The 17385-nt window shown below is 38.6% G+C and overlaps 1 protein-coding gene across 5 annotated transcripts in view; it reads left to right on the forward strand.

Annotated features, from left to right (window-relative positions):
* anapc1 (anaphase promoting complex subunit 1) overlaps positions 1-17385 on the forward strand; it is a 153504-nt gene that overhangs the window by 50015 nt on the left and 86104 nt on the right. For all 5 annotated transcript variants that reach the window (XM_044215538.1, XM_044215540.1, XM_044215542.1 and 2 more), the window contains exons 49-53: positions 105-191; positions 4700-4795; positions 6106-6295; positions 9323-9454; positions 10407-15089. In XM_044215538.1, coding sequence (XP_044071473.1) covers positions 105-191; positions 4700-4795; positions 6106-6295; positions 9323-9454; positions 10407-10549 — 648 coding nt within the window. In that variant the 3' untranslated portion in view covers positions 10550-15089. The remainder of the gene's footprint in view (positions 1-104; positions 192-4699; positions 4796-6105; positions 6296-9322; positions 9455-10406; positions 15090-17385) is intronic.

Below are 17385 nucleotides of genomic sequence, written 5' to 3' on the forward strand. Positions count from 1 at the left end.
TAATTCTCCTTGACTGTCTTTTGTATCCTTCCCTGTTTCTCTATACTTCCATTATGTGTTGGTTCATGTAAATAATTTTACAATTTCCTTGTGCGTTTCTGCAGCCTGAAGCCATCTCTACGTTCACCTCAGAGCCCGCCTTGGTCTCCTTTGCAGAGTTCTTCTGTAAAACATCTGAAGGAATGAAACACGTAAGTTTAATACACAGAAATAGATGTAGGTGTAGCCAGTTTTTCTTCTTAATTGCATGCCCTTGCCTTTTTACTGTCCTGAGAGAGCCTGTGGCTGGATTGACCGATCAAAAGTAATGTGTCTGTTGTCATCAATCTAAAACAAATTATACTGTTTTTTTCATCATAAATTCGTCATATTCAGAAAATGCTAGCAGCTGTGTGAAAATATTTAGTAACAACTAATCTCTATGAAAGAAATAGTGTGGCGTAACTTGTTTTTATTTAGTGATGTGTAAACACTGATATTACTGAGCTAAGTTTGAACTAACGAACAGGTGGTGCACCTGGCTAATGGTTCCTCTTGTTCTGAGGTTTCCGGAGCATGGATTGTTTAGAAGTTTATTATGGACAGGAAAACATTGGGTAAATCTTCTCAGCAAGTCTGAGAGTATCAGGGAATTTTACTATTAAGATACCGCATATTTTATAGTTTGATTCACACATTAATTGTTATATATGGTTGGCTTTAGTCGAAACTGTTCTCTCCTTTAGATGAAACATTAACAAACCAGGAAGGAGTCAAGTTTTTAGTTCCTGGAGGTGCTCTGACTTTAATAATGGAAAGTCATGAAAAGGTCATTGAATGTTTTATCAGTGCTACAATGGAAACTGAGCACTAATTCACACTTTGCACTAACATTTTGAGTTAGTGTGTGGTTGATCTGGCTATAACTGTCAGAAACTCTCCGCTCTGTTGAAACTCGGCTCCAACCACTTTCCTCCCAGCCAGCTGGTTTAGCAAAGGAAAAAAACCCAGACATGTTTGTTGTTTTTGTCAAAAACAAAATAAAGATATTTACATGCACCCTGCATCCCTGCTAATATTGTGTATCCTGAATCGGGTCTTCTTCAGGAGAGCGTGTTTATAAGCATCCTCATATCAAGTGACAAATTTGTGAAAAGGGGACTGTTTTGAATATTGAATTTAGAAAACTTTGGAAACTTTGGAAACTTTCCAGTGCAAACAACAAAGAGGAAGATGAGTTGGTATGCCTCATCTGTCCTGGTTAAAATCATCATATACCACAGGAATAATATTTAAGCATCTAATCGTCAGGAAAAATGCATGTTCCAATTTTAGTAAATGTCAAGGCTGTTATTGTGTATGAGCCCTTAATAAATTATATCTTTAGCTTTCCTGAATAACATTAAATTATCAGTATGCATGCAAATACACTGAATGTTTCTGTAATAAACAAAATCAATATATACCATAATTAAGACCTTACATTATGGAGTGCAAAATTATTCTACAAACAACCACATCATTGTTCAGTCGAGGTGAATTAAAAGCAAATATGAAGTATTTACCAGACTTTCTGTCTGTGTTTTTATATGTTTATGTAATAGATTATATTAAATGTACTGACAAAGTGAAACATGTGTCTGGATTAGCTAGTTCCCACAGTTCAGCAATGTCTGTGGTCTTGATAAAAATCTTGTGAGAAAGACATTCAACCATGACTTTGACTCGAAATGCCAAAAACAGATTTGTAAACAAGAATAATGAGAACAATTCTCTGAGGTGCAGCCGCCCTTGGAAATGTTTAAAATCTCAAGTTTTTCTATATAAAATGAAAGGGGTACTCCTCTGATTTTACACATAAAAATCAGTTCACTACTCATGGGGAGCACTACTCAGGCTGTGAAATCAGTTGTGTTATGTCTTTTGTTTTTTCAAAGTCTGAAAAAATATTATTTTTTATCTCAGCATGGGCATGAGGCTAAAGGAGCAGTGTGTAACATTGAGGAGGAGCTATTGGCAGAAATGGAATATAATATTCATAAGAATATTTTCATTAGTGTATAATCACCTGAAAATAAGAATCGTTGTATTTTCATTACCTTAGAATAAGCCCTTTATATCTACAGAGGGAGCAGGTCCCTTTCACGGAGGCCGCCATTTTGCACCGCCATGTTTCTACAGTAGCCCAGAACGGACAGAACCAAACACTGGCTCTAGATAGGGCCTTTTGCGTTTTTCGTGAGTTTCACGGCCACTGGAGTTTCACCTACATGCTTGCAAGGGGAGGGTGAGGCGAGCGGTATTCAAACGGTTGCAACCTGCAATTTCACCACTAGAAAATCCTATATACTGCTCCTTTAAATTTTGTGTGCAGTTTGAAAGATGTGAGAATTTAGGAGGCGGGGTTCTAATGAAAGATGTTTTTGAGTTGTGTCATGGGAAATGTAGGTAAAGCTTTAATTCTGACCAATAATGGTTTTATTCCTACTAGATAGATAAATAGATAGATCTTTTAGTGTAGCCATTGGCAACTCAGAGTCATCCGCTGTGAAGATGACTTGCGGGGTACCGCAATTGTACCTCTCTTTTAACCCCAATGATTTTTACCAAATTAATACACTCAAAACTGCATCCTTGACCTGAATGCTGGATGGTCCAGAACTTCTTGCAGCTAAATACTAATAAGACCGAGGTAATTATTATTGGCCGGGCACAGCTTACACTCATGCTTCATAACATCTGTGCTCTCTGTCCCAAAACATAGCCCAAAACTGCAAAAATCTTGGTGTCATCTTTGACAACAATGCAGCTTGAACAAGCATGTTAATACAGTTGTCAGGTCTTGCTTTTTGTAGCTCAGGAGAATCACCAGGATCAGTTCATTTCTATTCAGCAGAAATCTAGAGACCGTCATACATGCTTTTATTAACTCTCGTTTGGACTATTGTAACTCTCTCTATACAAATCTGAGTCAACAGAGTTTACATAAATTACAGCTTGTCCAAAATGCAGCAGCCAGACTCATCAAAACCAAAAAAAAGAGAGCACATTCTCCTATTTTAGCTTCCCTTCATTGATTCCCGGTAAATTTTAGGATTTTAAGATAATATTAATAACTTTTAAGGCCTGCTCTGGACTAGCACCCAAATACATCTCAAATCTTCTGACACCATACGTCCCTTTTCGCATCCTGAGGTACTCCACCAAGGCTGTGCTAGCCATTCCACATTCCAGGCTGAAGACCAAGGGTGACCGGGCCTTTTCTGTTAGGGCCCCCACTCTCTGGAACAACCTCCCTGAGGAAATCAGACTGGCGAGTTCCATATCCTCTTTTAAATCCCTCTTAAAAACACATTTTTATAAGTGCACTTTCACAGGGTTTGTGGTCTGACTTCACTTTGTCTGTTAAGTCACTTCTTAAAACCTACAAAGCCATTAACTTAACTCTTATTTTATTGATTATTGATTATTTTAATTATTTGACATTATTTTTATTTTGCTTATTATACCCTTTCTCATAAGTAACTGCTTTTGCTCAATGCTGTGTAACAGCTATACTGTTTTTAAACTTTTTTTATCATTGTTTGTGTACCAGTTTTATTTAATTTTTATTTTGTAAAGCACTTTGTAATTTTGTTTTGAAAAGTGCTATATAAATAAAGTTTTTTATTATCATCATTATTATTATTATTATTATTATTAAGGATTTAAAGTCAGGAATTCTCAGCCTCTGCTCCAATGATTTTGATGATCCTCTTGTGAGTCCCCCAACTTTATTGAAGTGCAGTACTAAATAACTGGAGTGCCACTTTAAATATTCATGACTCAAGTTTTGAAAAAAACATTGCTGACCCTGTCTCCAAAAGACTGAATTTCCAGGTATTATTTATTAGGAGTTTAGCTAATCTGCTTCATCAGGACAGTGTGGGTCATACACAGGGTAAAAGAGTTAGATTGTATAGATTGTCATGACCAATGCTCAATCTGCTCATTAATCACTTGACTTCTATTTTCTGAGTAAAGAGGCTGCTTCATCATAGCTTCGGGTTAATTAGTTAGATTGCACAGAGGTCACTGGTTTTCAGCTTTTTTGTCATTTCGTAGCGAAACGTTCTGTAATTGAATTTAACAACATGGCACTTATGAGTCCTTGAATTTAATTTACAAGACCTTCCAAGTCATTTCAAAAGTCAATTCATTTTTTGTCCAGGAACCCTGTTAAAAATGCACAAACTTGAATGCACTTGCTGGTGTGTAAGGAGTGTTTCTGCTTAAAAGCCAAAATCTACATGAAATAGGAACAAATGGGGAAGAAATTAAATCAGGGTGTTTGAATGCAAATTTATCATAAGGTCTGCATCTGGCTATGGCAATGATATGTGCTCAAATGTAGAAGTGCAAAATGTTTCCAAATTTAACCATCATCTATACTGGAATCGAAATATAATCGAAAATTGATCCTAATCAAGAACTTTAAACTGTAACACACTAAAACAAGCAGCAGAAAACAAAGATGTTGTTGAATAAATCACTAAAATAACTAGAAACTATAGCTGCTAACTAAATGAGCTTGGGCATTTGAGCTTTTTGTGCTGTCATGGACCCATCTACATATTGTCAAAATGTCTGTTATTTTAGAGAGAATTTACGTGATATATGCACCAACCTGTTTGTGTTTTTGAGCACTCACTCACTCACTCTGTCTGTATTGTGTTTGCAGAGAGAGGATACTCTAGTGTTGTTCTCGGCCATGCTGTATGAATGTGTGACGCAGGAATGTCCAGAGATGCTGCCCACGTATATTGCCATTGAGCAGGTAACACACACACACACACACAGAGTTGTGTGCTGATGTTGTTGAATTGGTCATCCTGCCTCCTATTCGTCACTGTTTCAGCATTTGTAGTGCAATTACATTACTAAGCAACAATAATGAAAAATTGCAGAAAAATAAATTAAAAAAGGCAGTGTACACTCTGATAGGTTACCTACCTAAGTTCCAAGCTCCAAATTGATTTTCATACTTTAATGAAATGAACTGAAACCAACAGCTACCTCTAAATTGGTAAATCAGTTTTAAAATGTATATGCTTTGGAGAACGATTGGAAATCATGTCCAGTTTGTGGATAGCAAGATATAATTTTACCCCTGTTAACATTAGTTCAGTAAAGTATATTGAAATGTGAAGCAGTAGAGTCTGATGGATCTGGTTGTTGTAGTGTTTTAGTATTACCTGTTGCTACATCAGATATACTCCTTTCTATGAACACGCTGTTTCTCTACTCAGCACTCAGCATTACAGAACTGCTTATACTTACTTTCACTAAGAGCAAAATACAGGTATTACATGATTAAAGCTGGAATTATGCTTCTGTGGAGATGCATGTAAATGTCTTTGTGAACCTATGCAGGGAAGGGTGTTATGGGTAACTGTGGGCCGCAGAGGCGCCCAGAGGATCAACAATCAAGCTGATTGTCGGGGCGTTGTCTCTATTTTCTCTTTCAGAGTTTGGGCTTTTACATTTCATCATAGTACTGCCACAAGTGATCTTCTAGCAGAGCACAGGAAACTAAATTCCTTTTCATGGCACTTAATATTGTTGCCCATCTTGTCATTGTCCCTTCCATTTACATTGATAAATCCAAATTCTTTGTTTCAAGGATGTAGTGGTTTGTCTGTCGGCAAGGTGAAATTGATTTCCTTTCCTAATTTCTTCAACTTTTTCTTTACACTGTGGTTTGCTAAATGCAACACTACTTCCTAGTGGACACGTACATTATACCCTCAATCTGTACAAGTATAAAAGAAACACACATGCAAACGTGTCGGAACGACACCGATGTAGAACCATAACACCCAGAGAAACGTAATCCCAGTTTAACACACTAACCAACACACTGAACATAACAAACCACAAAAATGAAGGTAATAAGATATACTATTAAAAAATTGTCAAAAATCCCAGATCTGAATCACCACCAAAATCTAATAAATGTTTCCCTTGTCAATGGCCAATCTGACAATCAAATGAATGGAAATCTGTTCGGAAAGTTTTGAAATATGTGACAGATACACTAACAGATGTGAAGTTATCTTAACCTGTGTTGTCGCCAATGTCTCTCAGGTAGTGGGTGCTCTGCGTCGGGGTGACCTGCTGCAGACCTTCCCCCTGTGGCAGATGCGTCTGGTGGTGGAGTTGTGGGACAGTAGGGTGCTCCGGGGTCCCGCTGACCGTCACGACACCCTGCTCACCTCCGAGTTCCTTCCCGTGATGAAGAACATGGTGGATGTAGCACTGGACAGCTGGCTCAAAGGTGAGGAGGGGTGAGAGGGATGATGGATGGATGGATGGATGGATGGATGGATGGATGGATGGATGGATGGATGGATGGATGGAGGAGTGTGTGAGTGAATAAAAAGGCAGATCAGTTTGGACCAATAGCGCTTTAATCAACTAAGTTGAAGAGAAATTGAATCTACTGTGATTTTGATAATCTAATCTTTTACCAAGTAAAAAACAACATTCTGTTGCTACAACTGCACAAATAGTAATGTTTTCGAAATAAGTAAGGAGTACAATGTACAAATTTTGACACCAGAGACATGGACTGTACTAGAGCTGAAACAATAAGCCGATTCATCGTAATCATAGTCAGCTGATAAAAAAAAAATCAACAACTATTCAATAACTGATTAAAAGTCAAAGTAATTTTTCAAGCAAAAATGCCAAACATTATCTAGTTCAAGCTTTTCAGTTGTGAGGATTTGCTGTCTTTTTTTGGTCTATAAAACTTTCTGGCATTTTATAGACCAATAGAATCAAGAAAATGATCAGCAGATTAATTGATAATAAAAATAATAATTATTTGCAGCCCTAGATTGAACATGCTTGTTCATGCTTTTGCATCAAGGGGTTACGTCATACTTACAGCGGCTACATGTGGAGGCTTCGTAGCTACAAAGTAGACTATGCTGTAGTTGATGTGCACCTCCTAAAATATTTTACTACACATGGGGGCTTTCTGATGCTGATCAGAGTGAAGACAACATGAATAATGCTAAAAAAAGAAGACTGTAATCTCCTCATTTTCATTAACACACATCTAGCAAAGCCATTTCCACTGCAAACCTTCTGATCACCACAACCCCCGCACTCCATTACAGTGAATGATACAACGTATATACAGTGACTCAACGGAATAGACCCAATATTTTATCCTGTTTCTGGTACCTGGACGATAAACAAGCCTGACATTATCAGTTATTCCAGTGTAGCTGCTCATTTAATGATGAATTACAAATTTGGTGGACAGATACCAACTCTATTATACGTGTATATATATATATATATATATATTAATATAAAATATATATATATATTTTTTGTGTTGAGCTGCAGTGTTACTGGTTGAGCATTTCACAGTTTGGATGTGTTTCAGCTTGTTTTCCTGTACAGGGTGTAGCACAATCATGTCATAGTTTAGAAGTAAAACAGACTGTGTATACACTCAAACAAACACACATTCCATTGCTGACTTGCACGTGCGCGCACACACACACACACACACACTTACAGTATTACATGTACACTGAGAGGGCGTGGGAAACAGGTGAAGTAGTTGGACGAGACTGTGACCATGTAAACAGTTCTAACATGCCTTCGCTTTCATGTTTCATGAAGCCTCTTGGCTCTGACAGAGGTTTCTAAGGAAAACCAAACCAACTTGACCTCAAACATCAGGAATGTTGCTGTTCTCTGGAACTCGCCCATGAATGAAATATGTGGCTACATCTATCCTTGTTATTTTTTTATGATTCTTGTTTCTACTCCACTCTCAGTGCCATTTGTCTTTCTCAGAAGTCAGTGCTGCAGTGAATTTGTACACTGAAATATGCCTGAAGATATACCTGTGGTCATGCAGATTTCCAAATGATGGAATTTCTGAAATTTTATAAAATACTAAAAGTGTATTACAGACAGTGAACATTATCGAATGAAATACAGTTTCTAGAGAAGTTTTGATATATTGAATTTTACAAATGGTCCACAATACAGAAATACAGCAGCACATGTTAGATGTGTAACATTGTTCAGCACAGTCATTGTTGAAGTCATAGCTGGTTTTCAAGCAAAGTATAATGCGTATCAGACATTGGGCCTCATGCAAGAAAATTACCATGTTCTTATCCTAAAACTCTCTTATTTTTTTGAGGTGAGGTTTGCTTGTACAAGTCTGATTCAGCAAACTCTCCTAACTGGACAAAGGTAAAACTTGTAAATCGGGGGCGCCCCAGTAGCTCACCTGGTAGAGTGCGTACCATTATTAAGGCTGAGTCCTTACTGTGGCGGCATAGGTTCAGATCCGGCCTGGACCCTTTGCTGCATTTCATCCCCTCTCTCGTGCCTTTCCTGTCTCTCTCTACTGTGACTATCCAATAAAGCAGAAATGCCGAAAAAATGATTGTTAAAAAAACAACTTGTAAATTGCTTGTTTAATGAAGAAGTGCGTGTTCATGAGATTTCATCATTAGCATATTCAGCATCCCTAAAATTGTCATATAAGGCTACCTGTTCCGCTCCGTTTGTGGGCAGTTTTTATTCACAAAAATGTTACCTAAGAATAACAAGAAGACTTTCACACTGCAGCCCTTCTAGTCCTGCTTTCGGAAATCAGTACCGTGATGGAAATAAAGAAGGAATGGTTTGACATGAAGTTAGCAAATTGCGAAGTGGTCCATGACTAATATGAGAGGTGATTGAGGGGATGTGACAGAGACATTAGACGAGACAATATTATAGCCTACAGTAGGTGATGTTATGCTGAGGATGATACCTGACAGTGACCTGCAGAAAGACCCTGATGCAGCTGAATTTTCCAACAGCTACTGAATTGTATAAGTTACTGTGCCAAAATATGCCCATAAGAATAATAAAATCTAAAAAACTCTCAGTAAAATTGACAAGCAGTGATAATAATGATGATGACGACGATGATGATGATGATGATGATGATGATGATCTGGTGAACAGAATATTATTTTTGCATTAAGTGTGTTTAGCTTAATATTTTATTTTAGTTCATTTTGGTGTTATATTTAAACTCCAAATTCACTCGGATTAAGGCATTATGAAAATGTCAAACATGCGTTTTGTTCCCCTGTGGTGAGACTCTTGACTCGTACAACAGGACTGGACCACTAGTGAATTTTGTTCATACCTAAGAGAAAACTCGTATTTGTTGCTTGGTAAAAGTAATACATTTTAATGACAGCTGTAGGTACAACTGTTGTACAAAAAATAAAATAAAAACTTGTATGCCTTGTGTGTGTGTGTTTCCTAGACAACAGCTCAGTGTTGAGGTCCTACATGAGGGGCGAGACCCTCCCTAAGGATGCCCAGTCCATCTTGTTGGCCTGCTTCCTGGTGTACCGCTCAATCCCCTTCCTCAGGAACACACACACACAGCTGGAGGGTAAGACAAACATGTTCACACCAAACTGGACAGTTTCACCTGTGTACACTTATATTTGCATGTAAACACTCAGTATACTGTTCATACAAACAACAGCAGGAATGTAACTCCTTTGTACAGCATTTAAATCTCACTCCTGTAGACTAGAAACTAAGTACATTTATTCAAGTGCTGTACTTAAGTGCAACATTTCAGAGGGAAATATTGTACTTTTTACTGCACTATATTTATGTGACAGCTATATTTACTAGTTACAACTTCATCATTTCCCTATTCGACAAAGGTATTCTATGAAAGCCACATTCTGTTGGCATAATTCGGAAATAAGCAAACACGAACTATTGCTCTTTTTTTAAATCTTTTGGATAAAAGAAATTGATTGTTATGTTGGAGTACACAACAAACAGACCAACTCTCCCAACACAACAAACGTGAGTTTCCACCGTCGTCTTCCTGCAACAACTCACCCCTTGCGAGATTTCAGAGCGAGACTTCTCCTTGAGCGGGACATCTGTTTCTGGTTAAACAAAAAGGATCTTACTCTTTAACAAAGGTCCATCTCTGTAGGGATCCTTTCCATAATGTTGTCAGACGCTTGGAATACAATCTGAGCCCGTCAGGGGCAAAAACAAGCACTTTTAGTGGACATACTTTGACGGGTGCAGTTTCCGCCAAGGATTACGTTGCAGCTAGTGCAGCCCGTTTCGCAGCTGCCGGCTGAGGCGATCTACTGGACCAATTCCAAATTTTTTTGTACCTGTTAGTCATTTAGAGCCCAGGTTTAAAAATACCAGTATTACGCTTTAAGGAAAGGGTTTTAGTACTTCTTCCAACATGGGACTAACTCTCATCAAAATACATAATTGAGTCTCCAACTGCACACTACTGAAGAAAATGACACTAGTGACAGTGATGTTGAACTCATCTGAAGCTTTACCCTCTCTCCCTGCAGGCTGCAGCTCACTCGGGGATTTATTGTCACGTAGCAGCCAGCTGGGGATCCCTCTCAGAGACCTGCTGAGGCTGGTACCCGTCCTGCTGGGCTCTGCATCCGGATCACACACACTGCATGGCCTTCCTCTGCAAGCATTTTGATCCTGATGCTCAGTATTAGTCAACTGGCTAGTAACCTCTCAGAGATGCAGTTCATAGCCTTACGTTCCCACTGTGGGCACAGGTAGGACAGATAACTAATTTCTACCTGTAACACCTGCAGGTGTGTGCAGCAAGTGGGACTAAATGTGACCATAAGAGGTCTTGTGTCTTACTGCATCACTGTGGCATGGCTGCCCTGCCTCTGAGAACTGTGGAAAATACAGATTTTTTTTTCCTTCTCAGCTACTAGTAAAGGGAATAACTAATATTAGACTTTTGTAATATAATATTTCTATTTAGTTTTTTTTTTTTTTTTTTTACAGCATAAACAAAATTAGGCTGCAGTAATGATGCAGTACACGTGCCATTTCTGTGGTACAACAAATCCAGAGTGGGGACTTTTTTGATGGGTACCACTTTCAAGTCCAGCAGCAGACAACTATTCTTCACTCCAAACAAGGACAGAAAGGACTGGTCAGTACAAAATGAAAGGATTCTGCGGTAGTTGTACCATTGTCCATGCTGCCTGTGAGGGCTCTCCTGAGTTCAGGCCACTGTGTTGTGAGGACGAGAAGACAAAGGCAAGACAATAAAATAGAAAAGTACCCGCACCCTTCATGAATACTGTGGTTTATTCATATTTCCCAGTGAGACTCAGTCAGCCAGTTATTATAGTAATCAGGATGTCAGCTGCCTTTCTTGTTTTCTCTTTTGTTTTTTACTCTTAGTATGTCCACCACTTTGAAGAAAATCTTTACGAAAGCAAGTGCATTTCTGGGGTATTTTATGTTTCTGAAAAAGACCAGCTGAGGTCTTGCTGCTCATTAATTGTTTTGCTGTATTCTCTCATTAGCTGAAACTGGTCAGCCTTCTTACAGCATTGTCCATCATGTCTTGTTCATTTAACACAGATCTTGTTGTGGTGCCAGCGTTGCATCGCTTTGGTCAAGATGAAGGTTGAGTCAAAACAGGCTGTGGGTTTGTTTTGGGTGGTTCCCCACATCAATGGAGTCCCCTAATCTTCCAGTGGTATTTTTGTAATAAAGAAATGTCCTCAACTTTTGCACTTAGTGGGAAAAAGTTGGCTTTCAGCTTTGCTTACGTGTTTTTGTCTTAAAAAACAGTTAAAAAACAAACGATGGCTTTAAATTGCTTTGTGAATCTCTGAAAGTGTGATCATCTGGCGTGGCCTATGATCAAGCTGCCAGCCTCTAATGCTCAATTTTATTAAGCTCATAAGTTCATAACAACAGTGATAACATTCATTGGAAGAAATGCACAAAACTAACAAAAATTGTTTGGGGGAGATTAAAAACAACAAACTTGTTACTGTATTTCGCCTCTTAAAAGAAATTAAAAGTGACTGAAAATGTCAACACAGCAAGCAAAGACTGAATTGGAAACAATCTGTATATTAAGGGCTAACTGAGTCCAAAATTCAACCGGCCCTTTTCTTGACATAGAAAACAACCTGGTTGGATACTTGCCACATTACCACAGGGCAATGATGCTTTTGTGGTGATAATTTTTACAAGCATCAGAGCAGATACTATTCAGGTGTTCGAACAACAACACTAATCTGAGACCACTTTGCCTACAATGATGGAGGCTGCTTTAGCCACTCACCACCAAAAAAATCTGTCATAATGGTTTGTTCAGAAAGAAAATTCAGTTTGGTCCAAGAAATGCAGTCAGAAGCAGTAACCACTGACACACAGCCAGTGAAGTCATAAATGGCCACAATTGCTAATGAAATCAGATATTGTCCACAGTGTCAGGGTGTTTTCTTGAATACATTCGCACAGTTGTGCATGTCAATGTCAATGTTGTGTTTAGCCAACAACTTTGAAACCCATAACTGTGGGACTTTCCTTCCAGAAAACTATCTGATGGTGGAAATCCCAGATCAGCACCAAAATCTAATCAACCATTTCTTGGGCTGATCTGTCACATGAGATTTTGAAGAGTCAAACTTCTAGACCTTAGCCCAGATGCCGTCGAACTGTGAGGAGGGAGCGACGTTAGGCAAAGATACTGTGTGAGGTGAAAGGGACAGGTGCATGCCGGTGGTCTTAAAACAACAGGAAGTTAAGTAGTTATTGTAGTTTGGCCCGGTTATCAACACGGTCAGTAGCTGGAGCTACAGTACTGACTGTGACACAGCTCATGGAGGTAATTAAGATAACTACATTAAAGAAAAATTAAAGTGTCACACTTTAAAAAAAACCCTGCCTTAGCTTTTAAAGTTGTTCATAAGTTTTGGATTTTGATGTCCTACTGAGTATGGAAACCCTAATGTCCTGTAGTTAGTGTGTGGGAGGATGTGCAATGTGTGTTCAGCTCAGAGTCTTAGATCATTTCTAGCCAACTGCTCTGAGAACATTCCAAAGTAAATGGAAAACATCCGAACAAACAAGTGGCCCACACCCTCCACACAGAGCTGCAACACACAGAGCACACACTCAGATCAAACTCTCTAGATGGTAAAAGGTAAAATGTGTTTGTATTTGATTTATTTTGTACAATGAGGTTAGATGAATGTTACCTAAGGATTAACTGACATACCTCAGAGCTGAAGTAAACATTTAAACTGCCTACAAATGGCAATACATTTTTGTCAATGGTAGTCAGTCATTAGCTGCGCAAAAAGCAGGTTATAATGATGGATCAGCAATGTCTTTTCTGTCTGTTGTAATTCTACTCCTCGTCATTCCAAGGCTAATTCCCCTGGTTTGGGTGGACAAAACACAGGATTGGAAGCATCTGTTAAGCTCTGAATTTGCTGGTCCACCCACATTTAAACACCATTGAGCTTCCTGCTGAACAAAGTATTAAACCAACCTCTGAAGGATTTTTTTTTTTTCATTTTAACCTTAGAAAGGCCCCAACCAGACATGACTCACATACTTTTTATGGTTTAAAAGAAACCTTTAGACCCGCGACCGCATAGACTTTTATTTTTGCCACAGGAAGACATTTTGTGGTTATTTCTGTTATGTCTTTCAAGCATACTTCCTGGCTTTTATCAGCACTCTGAGTTGTTTGGGTGGATATTTGATACGGTTCTTGTGTCCACCTGAACGCCAATTTTTCTCATCACTAAGGTTCTTTATTTTGTACATACTATATCAGTTGTATGTGACAACTGAGATGTTGGGGATTTCCCTCAGGAGAGTGAATATTGGGCTCCAAATGAATGATGATGCTGCTCCGTGTCTGCTGGATGTGTTAATAGGCAACTGTTTCCTGGCATGTTCACCATAACAACTTTTTAAGGTTATAATAGACAATGTTGTGTGTTGTTTTTTAACTTGTTCACCTACCCCTAAGTGCCAAAAAAATAATTAAAGTGCAGCTTTAATGCTCCAAAATGTAGGACTGGTAAAAAAAATAATAAACATAATAAATATATCTCCAAATATAAATTAAACATTAAGTTTAGAGAAAATAAAACAGGCAAGGTTTACTAGCACACTGTCTGCATTGAACTTGTATAGAACACCTAGCAATTAGATTAAATCTTATCATTAGGACCCCTGCCAGCTTTACTGACCTCCCTCCTCACTATGCCAACATGTCCCATGTGGTATCATGTTTGACTAGGTATCAAATATCACACAGTATAATTTGTAAGATAACCAGGCATTCAGTGTCTTACTGTGTGCTTAGATTGCTGATAATGTGTATGTGGTTTCCTGGATACACGTGGCGTTTCAGTCAACATATCTTAACAAAGATTCCAGAGAAATGTCACATGACATTAACCAGTAAACTGAGAGTCTGGGGCAGCTGGGACAGCCCGAGGGTGGCTTGGTGTGTCTTTAAGATGATCAAAGTCTGGTGGTTTTAATAGTCCTGGAGTCTTCACTGAAGGCCATTTCAAGGACCCTTCTTCTTTCCTGAACTTGTATGAGATACTTGTTTTTGTGATGCGAAATCAGGCCCTGGCCCTTTGCTGCATGTCATCCCCTCTCTCTCTCCCCTGCCTTTCCTGTCTCTCTCTACTGTGACACTCAAATAAAGTAGAAAGGCCAAAACAATAAACTTGGAGGAAAAATGACAGATTATACTAGCTAAGTAATGCCTTGTGCTTGCAAGGAGACACTTAGTCTGAAGCATTATAGTTCAGGTTGTTTGTTGGTACGCGTGTGTTCATGAAATGTGTGTTTAGGTCTTTTCTCTTATCAATTTCTCCCCTCAAACCCACACAATGTGGCATCTGCCTGTTTTGATACCTGGTTGAAACTAGGGATGGAGATTAAAACGAGGAGTCAAAGAGGGACACAGGATAAAAGAGTGAAAGTGAAACTAAACTGAAGCTGACTTTATCTGGTCTTCATTTCATTGCGGTTGCTCTAAATTAAAAATACCAGCAGATAAAACTCAGCGACACTCAAATAGAGAACACGTTTGATACCAATGTGACTCGCTTAAGACATGCGTTCAAGAACAGTGAGACTGACTTTCTCACAAAGGGGGAGAAGATGAGGTCCTGTCAAACGCGTCTGCAAGTCATCTAGATCCTTTGCCATCGCCGCTGGTATGTTGATATATAATGTATGCTGGGATATTTGTATGCCCCAAATTCAGAGCAAGAGCTGATGCATCCCCTACAAAATGGGTGATGCAAAATCACTTTCGGGCATTACGATCAAACTTGGCTACATGTGGAGTTTTAATTACTTTTTGGGCAGAGAACACACAAGTTCAGACAAGTATGCAGATTGAGAAAGAATCAACTATTTTTATTATTCAAACTCCTTGAAGGATACTTTAAAAAACAATATAAACTTCAGCTGTGCCCAATGCTCAATGCTATCATGCTAATGCCAATTCTTTGAAGTGTTTGACACTTTTTGCTGGAAGCATATTAGACTTCCTGTCTCCTAGCTTAGTAAGCAAGTAACTTCATGCATACCACATTTTATCTTTGCCTACCCTGTTGCAGCACGAGCATTTAACAGGTGTTAAGTGGAAATGTTGCTGAGGAGCACAGTGATGCTCAAAAATAAACACAAAAAACTACATAACATACCAAGTGAAACCTCCACTCTTGCCAAAAGGGGAAAAACTATCTAGTCATACTAGCTTTCTGGGTTTGGCAGTTTGTCCCTCTTTCAGCTCCAGGGGTGGTCTATCACTGAATCAATAATAATGGTGATGTAGAAGCTGAGCCTTTCTATTGTTGAATTAATTATAAGTCATTCTGGATCAGATTTGTAAGCAGTAAGATTGTGTAATGATGTGGGAGTTGTTTTGCCCCAGACTACAGAGACATTTGTTGAGAAACCTTGACTGAGTTCAGTGTTTGTAAGGACTGTCTGTGTTGAGCCTGTGGGAAAAAGAGCGCTGCCTCCAGGAAAAAATCCTGTTGTGTTTGTTTCCACAATAAGCCAATCTTAAACACGCCCTCCAACCCTGTGGTTTTTCTCACGTCTTAACTTCACACACAGGAGCACGAAGTATTGAAGTGCATTTTGTTTTAACCCTTACTAAAACAATTTAACCAAGGACATTTTCAAGGACTCTGATCTGACTGCAGCTTCCTTTATAAAACCACAGCCCGACTGTGGACCACCAAGGAGACAAAACTGAGTGTAACATGACAAAGTAGTAAAGACGAGGATTTTAAAAGAGGGGCTTTTTTGAAGTGATCCTTTTTGGTATCCTTTGAAATCTTTTCAGTGCATCATAGGAGCTGAGTCAACAGATGTCTTCTCCACAGTTCCACTCATTCAATCGACTGGTTCAATTCTTGTTTGAGTAACTGATACTAGAGTTAGATTTAGATTTTGATTTTGAAACGTGACCACAACATGAAAGACGATCAAAGAGAAATGAAAACAAAAGAACATTTCAGTGGTGAAAAGCTGTGTACAAATTAATCGCCTGATAAATATCGATGACACCGAAGTACAATGAACATGAACTATAACAAGCACATTGTAGCGGGATTTTTATTGTTTTGAAGTACAATGACTGTCTCTTCTCTTTCCTGACTGACTTTTTTGGTACTTTTTTTGACCACAGTACAGGAAATCATACATCTCTGCCTTTTTTGTTGTTTTTTTGTTTTGTTTTGTTTTTTTGTCGTGCCAATAAGCCAGAATGCACTGCAATACTTAAAATTCTAGCATACTGCAAAAAGTGACAAAATAAAGCTACTAACAACTAAGGCTGGGCAATACATGCATCGAATTACCAATATTGTCAATCTCTTATTGACCTATTTACGCACTCTTTTACTTCAGACCATATGTCTTTATTTTCTGTTCAATTTTGTTTGAATTCCCTCTCTCCTTAACCCTGCAGGCTACAGTACCAGCTTCATCATAGCTAATATTTTAAACGTTCTCTCCTTTCTTACCCTTAGTTGATTTCAATGTCCAGATTCACACAAATATAAACGTCATCAGTGATCACTAGTCACTGATTCCCACCCTTTTTGGCTCATGACCCCATGAAGGAATAATTCCGCATTTTGGAAAATGTTTGTTCACTTTCTTGCCAAGAGTTAGATGAGAAGATGGATACCACTCTCATATCTGTCTGTTAAATATGAACCAGGAGACATTAGCTTAGCTTAGCATAAAGGCTGGAAACAGGGAGAAACAGATAGCCTGGCTCTCTCCGAAGGTAACAAAATTCGCCTACCAGCACCTCTATTCCGTTTATTCCCTGTTAAAAGAGTTTTGTTGGGGAGCTTTTCCTCATTCTAATCGAGGGTCTAAGGACGGAGGGTGTTGTATGCTGTACGGATTGTAAAACCCCTTCAGGCTAATTGTGATTTGTGATATTGGGCTATACAAATAAAACTGACTTGACTTGAAATGTCT

Source organism: Siniperca chuatsi, linkage group LG11 (assembly GCF_020085105.1).
Source record: "Siniperca chuatsi isolate FFG_IHB_CAS linkage group LG11, ASM2008510v1, whole genome shotgun sequence".
Taxonomy (NCBI): domain Eukaryota; kingdom Metazoa; phylum Chordata; class Actinopteri; order Centrarchiformes; family Sinipercidae; genus Siniperca; species Siniperca chuatsi.